The 17,839-nt window shown below is 47.9% G+C and overlaps 1 protein-coding gene across 1 annotated transcript in view; it reads right to left on the bottom strand.

Annotated features, from left to right (window-relative positions):
* Window positions 1–17,839, bottom strand: part of sycp2 (synaptonemal complex protein 2) — a 1,164,109-nt gene that overhangs the window by 1,083,648 nt on the left and 62,622 nt on the right. Inside the window, exon 4 of the mRNA XM_070894856.1 lies at window positions 1,472–1,576. Coding sequence (XP_070750957.1) covers window positions 1,472–1,576 — 105 coding nt within the window. The remainder of the gene's footprint in view (window positions 1–1,471; window positions 1,577–17,839) is intronic.

The raw sequence follows: 17,839 nt of genomic DNA, 5'->3' as shown, positions 1-17,839 counted from the left end.
GGAGAACGGACTATCTTTGAAATCGCAATTCTCCACATTTTTTTTTCTGCAGTTCTAGTCAGGTAGAACAGTTCTACTTTGGAACAGAATTTTTCTTCAAAAGGGGCGTGTCCGGCCACTGACGCCTGATTTCAAAGTTTCTACAGTGAAAACGTACTCCAAACTAACTTAGAATGGAGCAAGTGAAGATTTTTGTAGAACTGAAAAAACCTGTTCTACACATTAAAAAATCAGGCGCAGGTTAAATTAGGCGTCCAGAACGAGGTGGGGGGGGGGGGGGGCGGGGGGGGAAGGGAAGTCATTAAATTCTACAATAAATCCTTATTTATACTTCTACAAATATTATACAAATAAATCCAACCTGAATAAAAATTTATAAGCAAAGAAAAGATTAAATAAACCATCTTCCTACCTGTGTGAAAGTGCTTCAGCCAGCCTCACAAGTTCGTTCGTTCGTTCCCGATGGCAGGGGAGGAGGAGGAAGCCGTTCCCGAAGGCGGGCGGGAGGGAGGGAGTACGGGACCGACCGCCCACCCGCAGCGGGGGCGGGGGGAGGAAGCCGTTCCAGACGGCGGAAGGGAGTGCCGGCCCGATTGACCGAACGCAGCCCGGGGGGGGGGGGTGGGGGGGGAGCCGTTCCAGACGGCGGGCGGGCGGGCCCGATTGACCGAATGCAGCGGGGGGGAGGTGGGGAGGGAGCCGTTCCAGACGGCGGGCGGGCGGGACCGATCGCAGCGGGGGGGGGGGGGGGGGGGGGGGGGAGGAGGAAGCCGTTCCAGATGGCGGGCGGGAAGGAGACAGTGAGAAGGCTGCAGGAAGCCTCAGAAGATGAGCAGCCATTCCCGACGGCATGGGGCCGTCAGAAATGGCTGCTCAACTTCTGAGGCTTCCTGCAGCCTTCTCACTGCTGCAAGAAGCCTCAGTGCTGATGTGCTGATGGCAATGTGCTTTTATAAAAAAATGTTCAAAAATTAAACAAAGAACTACAAAAATGGCCGAGTGCCAATGTTTCCTTCACACTGCGCGTGCGCGAACGCTCCAACGCGCATGCGCAGGGTTGCCGGCAGGAAAAAAACTAATTTAAATGGTACCCGCCCCCTCCCACTTACAAAATCGGCACGAGTGGTAGGCTCCGCCCCCTGCACGCCGCGCCTGGCGGACATGGAGCTGCAAGGCGCTCGAGAATAGCGCGGTTTTTTTTAGGCGCCATTTTAGGCGCGAAAAATGGGCGCCCAGCTCGGAGGGGCGCCCGTTTTTTATCGTGTGGAAACTTGGGCCCTATGTTTGTTCAGTGAAATAGTTCTTTAAGTTTAAAATTATGCTGATGAGAGATCTAAAAACTTTCAAAACTTATTATTCAAAGAATATACTGTGATTTATCCCACTTTACTACATTAATTACATGATAAAAGCAGCGACAATGAATTGGCAGATGTGCAATAACTGAAGATCCTCTGAAAACAACGCTTACCATTAGAGCATCAAAAAAGTCTTCAGCAAAATTTGTCAATGCATCATTCTTTTCTTTTCCTCCATTTTCCCAGATCTTTCTGGCCTTTTCAAACCATGGTACCATGTAAAGAAAGCAAACAATAAAAATTATGTACTTTCTGATTATTTATATAAAAATTGTCCTCTTCATTCCACTCACTGGATTCATTGAATTGACAATTTTTTTTAAATGATAAAGATGACCTAACTTTTATCATCTTCATTCTTCCAAAGGGCATCCTCCAAATACTACTGGAATCTGAAACATGCTCCTTAGCAGGGACACCTTACCTTTAAGGAATATGTGATTTTGTGAAGGTTTTCGTCCCATGAGACGCAAATCTCTCATTCACTGTCCACTGTCCTGTTGCAAAGAATCTCAGGTTGGTGAATCAGCGGTGGTGTTGTGACCCTATCTCCAACTCTCGCACCCTTCCAATACAGCTGTCTGGTGGGAGCTCTAGTAAAATTTAAATCCATGAAATCAAGGGGAAAACTCTCTACTGGCTGGAGTCATACCGAGCACAAAGGAAGGTGGTTGTGGTGGTTGGAGGCCAATCATCTCAGCCTCAGGACATTGCTGCAGGAGTTCCTCAGGGCACTGTCCTAGACCCAACCATCTTCAGCTGCTTCATCAATGACGTTCGATCGATCATAAGGTCAGAAGTGGGGATGTTCACGGCTGATTGCACAGTTTGATTCGTAACTCCTCAGAAAATGAAGCAGTCCATACCCACATTCAGCAAGGACCTGAACAACGTTCAAGCTTGGGCTGGTAAGTGGCAAGTATAATTCACGCCACAAAAGTGCCAGACAATAACTATCTCCACCGAGAGAGGCTAACCACCTTCCATTAACATTTAATGGCAGTACCATGGGTAAATCCCCATCATCAATATCCTTGGGTTACCATTGACCAGAAGTTTGACTGGACCACATAAATACTGTGGCTACAAGAGGCCAGCAGCTGGGTATTCTGAAAAACTGATGTACCTCTTGACTCCCCAAAGCTTCTCCACCTTCTACAAGGCACAGGTCAGGAGTGTGATCGAATTCTCCACTTGCCTGGATGAAGAGAACTTGGAGGTGGTGGTGTTCCCATGCGCCTCTTGCCCTTGTCCTTCTAGATGTTAGCAGTCACGGGTTTGAGAGGGGCTGTTAAAGAAGTCTTGGCGATTTGCTGCAGTGCATCTTGTAGATAAAATTAGATGCAAACTACATGCAGACACGCGGTGCCAGTGGTGGATGAGTGGAGCTCCAACAACACAAGAAGCTCAACACCAGCTAGCTTGATTGGTACCCCATCCACAACCTTAAACAATCACTCCCTCCACCACCAGTATACTGTGGTTGCATGTAGTTTGCATCCAATTTTATATGGTCAGCTCTTCATAATTATTATGCTTAGCTTCAGGTGCAAATCTGGATGAATGCAGGGAAGACACTAGTGATGGGAGTGGAAAATTACGAGAGAAATTTTAAAGTGTCAAACAAGGGGGACAAAAGGAATTACAGTCTTAGGAAAGGCTCAGAAGGTACTTCATTCTGCAGGAAATCTTTGTCAAGGATTTGGGGGGTATGGGAGCAGGCAGGAGTGGGGTACTGAGGTTGCATGATCAGCCACAGAAACATAGAAAATAGGTGCAGGAGTAGGCCATTCGGCCCTTCGAGCCTGCACCACCATTCAATATGATCATGACTGATCATTTTTGCAACTTTAGTACCCCATTTCTGCTTTCTCTCCATAACCTTTTGATCCCTTTAGCCGTAAGGGCCACATCTAACTCCCTTTTGAATATATCTAACAAACTGGCCTCAACAACTTTGTGGTAGAAATTCCACAGGTTCACAATTCTGAGTGAAGAAGTTTCTCCATTCTCGGTTCTAAATGTCTTACCCCTTACCCTTAGACTGTGACCCCTGGTTCTGGACTTCCCCAACGTCAGGAACATTCTTCCTGCATCTAACCTGTCCAGTCCTGTCAGAATTTTATAAGTTTCGATGAGATCCCCTCTCATTCTTCTAAATTCCAGTGAATATAAGCCTAGTCGATCCAGTCATTCTTCATATGTCAGTCCTGCTGTCCTGGGAATCAGTCTGGTGAACCTTCACTGCACTCCCTCAATAGCAAGAATGTCCTTCCTCAGATTAGGAGACCAAAACTGAACACAATATTCCAGGTGAGGCGTCACTAAGGCCCTGTACAACTGCTGTAGGACCTCCCTGCTCCTATACTCAAATTTTCTCGCTATGAAGGCCAACATGCCATTTGCCTTCTTCACCGCCTGCTGTACCTGCATGCCAACTTTCAATGACTGATGTACCATGACACCCAGGTCTCGTTGCACCTCCCCTTTTCATAATCAATCACTGTCATGTATCTCACACTACTGTACATAACTGTATCTTACCATGCTATACATGACTGTAACTAGATCTGACCTGTAACCACAAGCATACCTTACCACCAGGGGTGTACTTGCAGGAGACACTGCATACCTGTCCCACACAAGTCCCAGGCAAGTGTGGCACTCGAGAGCTGTGAAATAAAGGTGCAGGTCCTGAGTGACCTTGACTTCAGCATGTGCCTCGTGCAACACTGTACTGCAGGGTCAGGACTTTACAGTGGCGACGAGGATGGGATCACAGAATTCACAGAATGGCTACCAATGGCTCAGATGAGAAATACAATGCTGGAGATAATTGGGAGGACTTTATAGAAAGGCTCCAGCAAAGCTTTGTAACCAAAGACTGGTTGGGTGACGATAAGGCAGACAAGAGAAGAGCCCATCTCTTGACCAGCTGTGGCTCGAAAATATACGCCTTAATGAAGGACCTGCTGGCACCCGAGAAACCAACAAGCAAATCGTTTGAAGAGTTGAGCACACTGGGGAGAGACCACCTGAAGCCAGTGAGCAGCCTACACATGGCCAGACACAGGTTCTACAACTACAGACGCTGTGTGGGCCAGAGCATACCCGACTTTGTGACGGAACTTCGAAGGCTGGCTAGTTTATGTGAGTTCTCCAATGAACTAAGGAGAGAAGTACTGAGAGACTTTTTTATTGAAGGAATAGGCCACACAGGCCTATTCCGAAAGCTCAGAGAGACCAAGAACTTGACCCAAGAGGCAGCAGCACTGGTCGCACAGACATTCTTGGCAGGAGAAGAAACAACGAGGTTGATCTATACTGCGGGTACGACAGCTAACGAAACATCGGAACAAGGGGTTCACAGCGTGAAACAAGCCGCTACCCCCACACAAAGACAAGGGCAGGAGAGAAAGCCTTCAACAGCAAGCAGTGGCGCCAGAAGCCATCAAGGGCCACAGGAACGGCCGTTCACACCTCATCAACCCACATCAACCCACAATGCAAGCAATCAACTACAAACTGAGAGAAGCTCAAAAGAGATCAGCCAGACGCAGCTCATCCTTCGGAAACAATGGAAGTGGCCTGTGCTGGAGATGTAGGGGATGGCACTCATCAAGGGGGTGTCGATTTCAGCATGCCTTTTGCAGAAACTGCAACTATACAGGGCATTTGACCCGCATGTGCAGAAAAACAGCAGCTCGGCTGGTATACGAATCGGAAGGATCGGAAAACGGACCAGAAGACGGTGGGGACAATGCCCGGGACACCGAGGTACAGCGGGTGAACACGATCAATAGCCACTGTTCTTACAACAAGACGCCTCCAATAATGATGAGGGGGTCCTACTCAACGGGACACGCGTCAACATGGAACTGGACACGGGAGCGAGTCAATCTCTCATGAGCATCCAACAATTTGAACAGCTGTGGCCGCACAGAAGCAACAGACCAAAACTCACAAGGGTCGATACCAAACTAAGGACCTATACCAAAGAAATCGTCCCAGTCCTTGGCAGCGCGATGCTCTCTGTCACACACAAAGGGACGGTGAACCGACTTCCCCTGTGGATTGTCCCCGGTGATCACCCAGCACTGTTGGGGAGAAGCTGGCTGGCAAAACTAAATTGGAAATGGGATGATGTTCACGCCATGTCGTCAGAGGAACGGATCTCTTGCTCAACAGTTCTAAGTCGATTTGAACATCTCTTTCAGCCAGGTGTGGGCACCTTCAAAGGACCTAAAGTTAAAATCTACATCACACAGGATGCTAGACCGGTCCATCACAAGGCTAGAGCTGTGCCTTATGTGATGAGCGAAAAGATTGAACACGAACTGGACCGGCTTCTGCGGGAAGGCATTATCTCACCCGCGGAATTTAGCGACTGGGCAAGTCCCATCGTCCCCGTCATGAAGCCTGATGGATCCGTACGAATCTGTGGGGACTACAAATCTACCATAAACACAGAGTCTCTTTATAGGACCAATACACGCTGCCCAGAGCAGAGGACCTATTTGCCACATTGGCTGGGGGAAAACGATTCTCGAAACTAGATCTCACATCTGCGCATATGATGCAAGAACTGACCGAAGAGTCTAAGCTACTCACCACCATTAACCCACATCAAGGCCTTTTCATGTACAATCGATGCCCATTCGGCATCAGGTCGGCAGGTGCTATATTTCAGCGCAACATGGAGAGTCTGCTCAAGTCCATCCCGGGGACGGTCGTGTTTCAAGACGACATACTCATCACGGGCAGAGACACCGACTCCCATCTCCGCAATTTGGAGGAAGTACTAAAGCGATTGGATTGGGTAGGCCTAAGAGTTAAGAAATCCAAGTGTCTGTTTCTCGTGCCAGAGGTTGAATTTTTGGGCAGAAGGATTGCCGCTGATGGAATCCGTCCAACAGAATCAAAAACCGAAGCAATTCGTCTGGCACCCAGGCCCCGGAATGTCTCGGAACTGCGCGCCTTTCTCGGGCTACTCAATTACTTTGGGAACTTTATGCAGAACTTGAGCATGCTGCTGGAGCCTCTCCACGTGCTACTCAGAAAGGGGTGCGATTGGCTTTGGGGGGACGCCCAAGAACGTGCCTTCAATAAGGCACACAACCTTCTATGTTCCAACAGTGTTTTTCTTTTGACCCAGGTAAAAAGCTAGTTCTTACGTGTGATGCGCCAGCGTGCGGGGTTAGATGCGTTTTACAGCATGTCAATGGTGCGGGTAAATTACAACCCATTGCTTATGCCTCCAGATCACTTTCGCGGGCGGAGCGCGGATACGGTATGGTGGAGAAGGAGGTGCTCGCGTGCGCGTACGGTGTCAAAAAGATGCACCAATACCTTTTCGCGTTAGAAACCAATCACAAACCCCTCACGTCTCTGCTATCTGAGAACAAGGCAATAAACGCCAACGCCTCGGCGCGCATTCAACGTTGGGCACTCATGCTGGCATCTTACGACTACACAATAAGGCACAGACCAGGCAGACAACTGTGCCGACGCGCTTAGCAGACTACCCCTGGCGACCATGGAAGGGTCCGACGAACAGGACTTGAGATGGTCATGGCAATCAATGCCTTTGAGTTCACAGGTTCGCCCATGACGGCTCGCCAAATCAGAGCCTGGACGACCAGCGGCCGCACGTTATCCTTAGTCAAACGATGTGTTTTAACTGGTGACTGGGCAGAGGCTCGCGATGCCTGCCCAGAGATCATCAAACCTTTCCATAGGCACATGCATGAACTATCATGACTGGCAGACTGCCTGATGTGGGGCAGCAGAGTAGTTATGCCTTTGTGAGGCAGAGAGGCGTTCGTCCGGGAGCTCCACCGCGAGCACCCGTGGATCGTTCTTATGAAGGCCAAAGCCAGATCCCACGTCTGGTGGCCTGGCATTGACACGGACTTGGAGCTCTGCATCCGGCAGTGCACCATTTGTGCCCAACTCAGCAATGCCCCCAGGGAGGCCCCCGAGCCTCTAGCCCTGGCCCACCAAACCGTGGTCGCGGGTGCATGTAGACTATGTGGGCCCATTTATGGGCAAAATGTTCCTCGTAGTCGTCGGTGCATTTTCAAAGTGGATCGAATGCACCATTTTAAACTCGAGCACCACCTCCACCACTGTGGAGAGCCTTAGAACCATGTTTGCAACGCACGGAATTCCTGACATATTGGTCAGTGATAATGGTCCATGCTTACCAGCGCAGAATTTCAAGATTTTATGGTTGACCACGGCATAAATTAGATTAAGCCGGCACCGTTCAAGCCGGCCTCCAATGGCCAGGCGGAGCGAGCAGTGTAGATCATTAAACATGGCATGCTTAAAATCCAAGGTCCAACGCTGCAGAGCCACATGTCACGATTGTTGCTGGCATACAGATCTCGTACGCATTCATTGACTGGGGTTCCACCCACGCAACTATTGATGAAACGGACCTTAAAGACTCGGCTCTCATTAATCCTCCCAGACATGCATGAAATTGTTGAGGCAAAGCACCGGAAGCTAACTGAGTACCATGACCGAAATTCGAGGGGGAGGTGAAATGAGATAGGGGAGAAAGTGTTTGTGCTAAACTATGGCAGGGGTCCCAAATGGCTTGCAGGGACAGTAACAGGCAAAGAAGGAAACAGGCTACTGGTTGTACAAATGGACAATGGGAAAACCTGCCGGAGGCATGTAGACCAAGTAAAAAGTAGATTCACCAACAACACTGCTGAACCAGAGGCAGACTACAATGTGGAACTCACACCACACCTGATGGACAGACAGAGGGAACAACCTGAGGAAAGGGCAGTCTCAACAGACAGCCCAGGCGAGACACCAACAATCATACTGAACGAAACAGACAGCCCAGGAGAGATACCAGCAATCACACCGGAAGAAAAACAGACACCAAGGCAAACAACAACTAAGATGCTCCACGCAAGAGCGCAGACCACCTGAGAGACTGAATCTATAAAGACACTAAGACCTTGGGGGAGGGTGATGTCATGTATCTCACACTACTGTGCATAACTGTATCTTACCATGCTATACATGACTGTAACTAGATATAACCTGTAACCACAAGCATACCTTACCACCAGGGATGCACTTGCAGGAGACACTGCATACCTGTCCCACACAGGTATATAAAGGCAGGTCTCAGGCAAGTGTGGCATTTGAGAGCTGTGAAATAAAGGTGCAGGTCCTGAGTGACCTTGACTTCAGCACGTGCCTTGTGTAAGTCTGTACTGCAGGGTCAGGACTTTACAAGGACCACAGATAATATTCTGCCTTCCTGTTTTTGCCACCAAAGTGGATAACCTCACATTTATCCACATTATACTGCATCTGCCATTCATTTGCCCACTCTAACCTGTCCAAGTCACCCTGCAGCCTCTTAGCATCCTCAATCGATAGATTGAGTAGACTGGGTCTTTACTCGTTGGAGTTCAGAAGGATGAGGGGTGATCTTATAGAAACATTTAAAATAATGAAAGGGATAGACAAGATAGAGGCAGAAAGGTTGTTTCCACTGGTAGGGGAGACTAGAACTAGGGGGCACAGCCTCAAAATACAGGGAAGCCAATTTAAAACCGAGTTGAGAAGGAATTTCTTCTCCCAAAGGGTTGTGAATCTGTGGAATTCTCTGCCCAAGGAAGCAGTTGAGGCTAGCTCATTGAATGTTTTCAAGTCACAGATAGATAGATTTTTAAGCATTAAGGGAATTAAGGGTTACGGGGAGCGGGCGGGTAAGTGGAGCTGAGTCCACGGCCAGATCAGCCATGATCTTGTTGAATGGCGGAGCAGGCTCGAGGGGCTAGATGGCCTGCTCCTGCATCTATTTTCTATGTTTCTATGTTTAGTTGGAGGGGGCTACAAAGTGAGAGGCACAAAAGAAAGGGAAAGGTGGCTCAAGCTAGACGCCACTCTTAAGGCAAGTGATGGTGCAGCCCAGCAGTAGGTCGCAGCTTGATGGCTGCTGGCTGCTGAAATGGATGTGACCACAGCACATTCCCAAAGGTCACCATTACAATAGACCTGGAGGTAGCAGCACACATACGCCTGCAGCTGGCTACGCCAGCTTTGTGCTGCATGGGAGCTGCAAGTGTTCCAGCATCAGATGCTAGGTTTGAATGTGCCTCCCTGATAACTGAGACTCTTGAGATGAGAACCTGCTACCCCTACCCAGTCTGGCCTACACATGACACTAGTGCACACTATTTGGTTGACCCTTTGAAGTGGTCTAGGAATATACAATTGTTACAAGTAGCAAGCCCACCAGGATCATGTTAGAACACATAGGGATGGGCAATAAAATGCAGTCTTGACAACATTGATAGAGAGTCTGAGACTATATACAGAGTGAAACATAAATAATGTTCCTCCTCATAATTTGACTTATTTTTTTTTTAAAAAAGAACAAGTTGAATTTTGAAAGCAAAAAAAAATGCCTCTTTAGGGAAAAGAGATGGAGGTGGGAAAGGGAAGGAGGAATGGGTTGAGGCTGTGGGCAATGTGGCTGCTGCCCTCTCGTCACACAGCCTGGCCTTCAATAGGGGAGTAAGCAATTTGCCAGTCTCCTATTTTGTGCCATCTATATAATCTTAGACAGGATAATAATCTTGAAGTTCTCCTTCAGGATGATGTACGATCCAGAATGGTGGGAAACTTACCAATACCCTGACAGAACTCTTGCTTATGATAGCGAACTACCAGAGGGAACTTGCTTGAATTGTAAAATGAAAGTCTTCTACAATGCAGTCTCCAAGGAGAATCTGTTCTCAACATACAAGGCCAAATAATTCTTGTCTTGGGGGGTGGAAAAAGTTAGAGATGTAACAGATTTTAAGCAAGGGCAGGGGCAGTGAAAGTGGGGAGGGGAGGAAAGAACAAAAGGGAAGGTCTGTGATAGGATGGAAGGCAGGAGAGATTAAATTACATAAGCTGCGATAGTACAAAGCAAACGGAGATGGTAATGGGACATAAAGAAATAAAAGATGGGTCTAAAAGAGTTGTAAATGGGTATAGCAGAATCATCAGTCTGATAAAAATGGGGCAATGGTTATGGTCTGAAATTGTTGAACTCGATGTTGAATCCAGAAGACTGTAAAGTGCCTAATATAAAAGTGAGGTGTTGGTCCTCAAGCTTACTGGAACAGTGTAAAGAGGCCGAGGACAGAGAGTCAGAGTGGGATTGGAACGGAGAACTGAGGTATGATGAGGGAAGGGGTTCCGTCGCAGCTCCTCCAGCTGTTTCACCTCCGCAGATTGGGCCGCCGGCCGAGAGAACTCCGCGGTCGCTGCCGAGGCTGACTCCGAGCTGGCCGAAGGGACTCTGAGCTGGCTCCTTTTTCCTCCCCCCAAGACAAGAATTATGTTGTATGTTGAGAACAGATACTCCTTGGAGATTGCATTATAGAAGGCTTTCATTTTACAATTCAAGCAAGTTCCCTCTGGTAGTCAGATATCATAAGCAAGAGTTCTGTCAGGGTATTGGTAAGTTTCCCACCATTCTGGGTCGTACAGCAGTAAACATCGTCCTCAAGGAGAACTTCAAGATTATTATCCTGTCTAATCACTCATCACACCACCTCTCCTGAAGCCGAGCTTACAGCTCACACCCCACCGTAGGCACCTAGGCCCATACAGCGGAGCCTGGTCTCCAGTCGTCTTGGACCCTCTTGCCACTGGACCAAGACCTTGCTCTGCTAAGCCCGCGTGGTTGCCAGTGTGCAACGGCCACCCCACGTTAACAGAAGTCACGCACAGGCATCTTCCACCTTTAAATTGAAGTTCGGGACCTGGAACGTCAGCAACCTCATGGACAACCCCAACAGTTACAGACTGGAACATAGCACTGCTATCGTTGCCCGGGAACTTAGATGCTTCGATGTCGACATCGTTAAGTGAGACCCGGCGGGCAGGGCTCAAGGAACAAGGTGGTGGTTACACTTTCTTCTGGAAAGGCAAACCAGAAGAACCACCCTGCTCCATGGAGTTGGCTTCGCCATCAAGAATGAGCTGGTTGACCGTCTCAGAGACTCCCCCTGCAGGATAAGCGAGCGTCTCATGACTCTCCGGCTCACCCTCGCCCAGAACAAGAGCGCCACAGTCATCAGCGCATACTCCCCAACAAGCGACGCAACAGATGAGACCAAAGAGGAATTCTACTGCAGCGTCGAATAATCCCTGTCCCGAGTCCAGACGGACGACAAACTGATCCTCCAACACCAGAGTCAGTAAGGACACAGACCTCTGGGGAGGCATGATTGGCAGAGAGGGGGTAGGGAAAACCAACTCCAGCAGTACCCCGCTCCTGACAAAATATCGAGAACAGGATCTTGTCATCATTAACACCTTGTTCCGTCAGAGGGACAGTACAAGGCATCATAGCAACACCCTCACTCCAAGCACTGACATCTGCTCGACTACATCATTGTCCGAGTGAGGGACCGCAAGGACGTGCGCTTCACCCGCGCCACGACAGGATCCGACGACTGCTGGATGGACCGCCGCCTAATCCGCTCCGTCAACATCAATATAGCCCCAAAGCAGTGACAGTAACAGAAACAATGCTGCAGGAAAATCAACACTGGCGCAGTCAAAGACCCAGCTAAGATAGCCCTATACAGCCAGCATCTCACTGCCAACCTGGATGACCCCGAGACGCAGAGTGCGACGCAGTTGCCTGGTCTGCCCTCAAGGCCTCCATAACCAGCACCTGTGAAGAGACCCTCGGTCACTCAACCAGCAAACACGAAGACTGGTTTGACGAGAATGACCAGGAGATCCAGGAGCAAATAAGCCGCAAGCGCAAGGCATTTCTGAACTTAAAGCAGCAACCCAATTCGGGAGCAGCAAAGCAGCTCTACAGACAGCTGAAGGCCGAGGTCCAACAAAAAACCCGTGACCTAAAAAAACAGATGGTGGGTGGAGAAAGCACAGGAGATCCAGCTGCAGGTCCAAAGCCAATATATCCTTCCTTAAATAAGGTGACCAAAACTGCACGCAGTACTCCAGGTGCGGCCTTACCAATACACTATACAGTTGCAGCAGGACCTCCCTGCTTTTGTACTCCATCCCTCTCGCAATGAAGGCCAACATTCCATTCGCCTTCCGGATTACCTGCTGCACCTGCAAACTAACTTTTTGGGATTCATGCACAAGGACTCAAAAGAGTTTCATGCACAAGGAACTGGAGTGCATCATCACGCCCGGCAACCAAATTTTAATTTGATTTTACGTTTTAAAGTTTAATTTGTTTTAATTGCCGGTGCTTTTAGTGTCCCCCTCCCCTTTTATAGGGGGCACTGGAAAAAATTTGATTTTAGCGCCCCAAAAAAAAAACCAAAAAAAAAAGGAAAAAAAAAAAGGGACCTTGAAAATGTCTGCTGTGTCACCCAGGCGGGTGGCACGGTTTAATGTTTATGTTTATTTTCAGGTAAACTCAAAAGAGTTTCATGCACAAGGACCCCCAAGTCCCTCTGCACCTCAGCATGTTGTAATTTCTCCCCATTCAAATAATATTCCCTTTTTTTTTCCCCCAAGGTGGATGACCTCACACTTTCCGACATTGTATTCCATCTGCCAAACCTTCGCACATTCGCTTAACCTATCCAAATCTCTTTGCAGCCTCTGTGTCCTCTGCACAACCCGCTTTCCCACTAATCTTTGTGTCATCTGCAAATTTTGTAACACTACACTCTGTCCCCTCTTCCAGGTCATCTATGTATATTGTAAACAGTTGTGGTCCCAGCACCGATCCCTGTGGCACACCACTAACCGATTTCCAACCCGAAAAGGACCCATTTATCCCGACTCTCTGCTTTCTGTTAGCCAGCCAATTCTCTATCCATGCTAATACATTTCCTCTGACTCCGCGTACCTCTATCTTCTGCAGTAACCTTTTGTGTGGCACCTTATCGAATGCCTTTTGGAAATCTAAATACACCACATCCATCGGTACACCTCTATCCACCATGCTCGTTATATCCTCAAAGAATTTTAGTAAATTAGTTAAACATGATTTCCCCTTCATGAATCCATGCTGCGTCTGCTTGATTGCACTATTCCGATCTAGATGTCCCGCTATTTCTTCCTTAATGATAGTTTCAAGCATTTTCCCCACTACAGATGTTAAACTAACCGGCCTATAGTTACCTGCCTTTTGTCTGCCCCCTTTTTTAAACAGAGGCGTTACATTAACTGCTTTCCAATCCACTGGTACCTCCCCAGAGTCCAGAGAATTTTGGTAGATTATAACGAATGCATCTGCTATAACTTCCGCCATCTCTTTTAATACCCTGGGATGCATTTCATCAGGACCAGGGGACTTGTCTACCTTGAGTCCCATTAGCTTGTCCAGCACTACCCCCCTAGTGATAGTGATTGTCTCAAGGTCCTCCCTTCCCACAGTCTCGTGACCAGCAATTTTTGGCATGGTTTTTGTGTCTTCCACTGTGAAGACCGAAGCAAAATAATTGTTTAAGGTCCCAGCCATTTCCACATTTCCCATTATTAAATCCCCCTTCTTATCTTCTAAGGGACCAACATTTACTTTAGTCACTCTTTTCCGTTTTATATATCTGTAAAAGCTTTTACTATCTGTTTTTATGTTTTGCGCAAGTTTACCTTCGAAATCTATCTTTCCTTTCTTTATTGCTTTTTTAGTCATTCTTTGCGGTTGTTTAAAATTTTCACAATCCTCTAGTTTCCCACTAACCTTGGCCACCTTATACGCATTGGTCTTTGATTTGATACTCTCCTTTATTTCTTTGGTTATCCACGGCTGGTTATCCCTTCTCTTACCGCCCTTCTTTTTCACTGGAATATAGTTTTGTTGCGCACTATGAAAGAGCTCCTTAAAAGTCCTCCACTGTTCCTCAATTGTGCCCCCGTTTAGTCTGTGTTTCCAGTCTACTTTAGCCAACTCTGCCCTCATCCCACTGTAGTCCCCTTTGTTTAAGCATAGTACGCTCATTTCTGACACAACTTCCTCACCCTCAATCTGTATTACAAATTCAACCATCCTATGATCACTCATTCCGAGAGGATCTTTTACTAGGAGATAGTTTATTATTCCTGTCTCATTATACAGGACCAGATCTAAGATAGTTTGCTCACTTGTCGGTTCTGTTACATACTGTTCTAAGAAACAATCCCGTATGCATTCTATGAATTCCTCCTCCAGGCTACCCCGTGCGATTTGAGTTGACCAATCGATATGTAGGTTAAAATCCCCCATGACTACTGCCGTTCCTTTTTCACATGCCTCCATTATTCCCTTGATTATTGTCCGCTCCACCGTGAAGTTATTATTTGGGGGCCTATTATCTACGCCCACCAGTGACACTTTCCCCTTACTATCTCTAATCCCCACCCACAATGATTCAACATTAGAGCCAATATCATCTCTCACAACTGCCCTGATATCATTATCTTTATTAACAGAGCTACCCCGCCTCCTTTCCCTTCTTGTCTATCTTTCCGAATTGTCAGATACCCCTGTATGTTTAATTCCCAGTCTTGGCCACCCTGCAACCACGTTTCTGTAATGGCCACTAAATCATACCCATTTGTAATGGTTTGTGCCGTCAACTCATTTACTTTGTTTCGAATGCTGCGTGTATTTAGGTAGAGTGTTTTAATCCTAGTTTTTAAACAATGATTTTTAGCTTTGACCCCTCCTGCAGCCCCTTGATATTCATACATATTGTCCCTTCCTATCATCTTGTGGTTTACACTTACCCCAGTGCTACTCTGCACTGTTGCCTCCTGCCTTTTGCATCCTTTCTTGGGGTTCTGTTCATCTGAGCTCTCACCCACTTTAACTAGCTCAGAGCCCTCTCCTGGGTTCCCATCCCCCTGCCAAGCTAGTTTAAAGCCCTCCCAACCGCACTATCAAAACCACCCACGAGAACATTGGTCCCGTCTCTGTTGAGGTGTAACCTGTCCGATTTGTACAGGTCCCACCTACCCCAGAAGCGGTCCCAATTGTTCAGGAAACTAAAGCCCTCCCTCCTACACCAATGTCCCAGCCACGTATTTATCTGACTAGCCTTCCTATTTCTACCCTCACTAGTACATGGCACTGGCAGTAATCCTGAGATTACCACTTTTGAGGTCCTGGCTTTCAATCTTACTCCTAGCTCCCTAAACTCAGCTTTCAGGACCTCACCCCTCTTTCTGCCTATGTTGTTGGTACCAATGTGGACCACAAACACTGGCTGTTCCCCTTCTCTCCCCAGAATGCCCTGCAGTCGCTCAGTGACATCATTGACCCTTGCACCAGGGCGGCAACACACCATCCTGATGTCACTTTTGCTGCCGTAGAAGCGCCTTTCTGCTCCCCTAACTATTGAATCTCCTATCACTATAGCCCTTCCTGTCTTCTTCCTCCCCCCTGTGCAACTAAACCACCCACGGTGCTGTGGACTTGGCCCTGGCTGCACTCCCCAGAGGCATCACCGCCCTCGCCAGTAGTCAGAATAGAGTACCGGTTGGAGAGCGGGATAGCCTCGGGGGACTCCTGCACTACCTGCCTCGCCATACTCTTGTGTGCGACAGACACCCATTCCCTATCCTCCTGTACCCTTTTACTCTGTGGGGTAACCAATGCTTGAAACGAGCTATCCACGTACCTCTCATTCTCTCGGATGCTCCTCAGTGCCTCCAGTCCTCGCTCAAGCTGGTCACGAAGGTAAAAGCCCATGAGATCCAAGGCAAAGTGGTAAGTTGGATCCAAAATTGGCTTAGAGGTAGGAAGCAAAGGGTAATGGGTAATGGATGTTTTTGTGACTGGAAGGATGTTTCTAGTGGGGTTCTGCAGGGTCCCTTGCTTTTTGTGGTATACATTAATGATCCAGATTTGAATATAGGGAGTATGATTAAGAAGTTTGCAGATGACGCTAAAACTGGCTGTGTGGTTGATAATGAAGAGGAAAGTCATGGACTGCAGGAGGATATCAATCTGCTGGTCAAGAGGACAGAGCTGTGGCAAATGGAATTTAATTCAGAGAAGTGTGAGGTAATGCACTTGGGGAGGGCTAATAAGGAAAGGGTATACACATTAAACGGTAGGCAACTTAGAAGTGCAGACGAACAAAAGGACCTTGGAGTGCTTGTCCACAGATCCCTGAAAGTAGCAGGCCAAGTGGATAAGGTGGTTAAGAAGACATATAGAATGGTCGCCTTTATTGGCCGAGGCACAGAATACAAGAGCAGGGAAGTTATGTTTAAATTATATAATACACTGGTTAGGCCACAGCTGCAATACTGCGTGCAGTTCTGGTCGTCGTATTATAGGAAGGAAGTGATTGCACTGGAGAGGGTGCAAAGGAGATTTACGAGGATGCTGCCTGGAATGGAGAATCTTAGCTACAAAAGTTTGAAGGGCCTGGATATAGTGGATAACAAGGGCCTATTTCCCTTGGTGGAAGGGTCAATTATGAGGGGGCATAGGTTTAAGGTGGCTGGTGGAAGGTTTAGAGGCGATTTGAGGGGGGCTTCTTTACGCAGAGGGTTGTGGAGGTCTGGAACTCACTGCCTGGAAAGATGGTAGAGGCAGAAACCCTCACCACATTTAAAAGGTGCTTGGATGAGCACTTGAAGTGCCGTAACCTGAAGGGTTACAGACCTAGAGCTGGTAGGTAGGATTAGACTGGATAACCTCTTTTTGGCTGGTGTTGATATGATGGTAAGTACATCAGGAAATCTAATAGAGTGATCGCCTGGATGGGTTGAAGAGGAATTTTCCCAGATTTTTTTCCCCAATTGGCCTGGGTTTTTAAATCTGTTTTTTTGCCTCTCCCAGGAGATAGTATGGCTCCAGGTGGGGTGAAGTGTAGAATGTCACGGTGCAGGGGGTGTCGCAGTTGTGTGGGACAGACTAGTTGGACCGGATGCTCTTTACCTTTCCGTCATTGTTCATTGTTCAGAGGTTTATATGTAACCTTCAGGGCTGCTGACCGAAAGCCGCATGGCTCTTTGTTGGCCGGCGCGGACACGATGGGCCGAAATGATCATCTTCTGCGCAGAAAATTTCTATGTTTCTATGTTTCACGGCACGACAACTACAAGAGAAATGCAGGGAACAGCATCAACCTTTGTACATTGCCTTCTGACCTCTCAAAGGTCTTTGACATTGTCAACCATGAGGGACTATGGAGCGTACTCCTCAGTTTCAGCTGCCCCCAAAGTTTTGTTAACATCCTTTACCTGCTCCACGATCATGTGCAAGCCATGATCCTAACTAACGGATCCACCACAGACCCAATCCACGTCCGGACCGGGGTCAAGCAGGGCTGCGTCATCGCACCAACGTTCTTCGATTTTCCTCGCTGCAATGCTCCATCTCACTCTCAACAAGCTCCCCGCTGGAGTGGAACTAAACTTTAGAATTAATGGAAACCTATTCAACCATCGCCTCCTCCAGGCTACATCCAAGATCGTCCCAGCCTCTGTCATCAAACTACAGTATGCAGACAACA

Source organism: Pristiophorus japonicus, chromosome 12, assembly GCF_044704955.1.
Source record: "Pristiophorus japonicus isolate sPriJap1 chromosome 12, sPriJap1.hap1, whole genome shotgun sequence".
NCBI classification, from domain to species: Eukaryota; Metazoa; Chordata; class Chondrichthyes; family Pristiophoridae; genus Pristiophorus; species Pristiophorus japonicus.
Note: the sequence above shows the minus strand (reverse complement) of the source record. Positions and strands in the feature narration are given on the sequence as shown.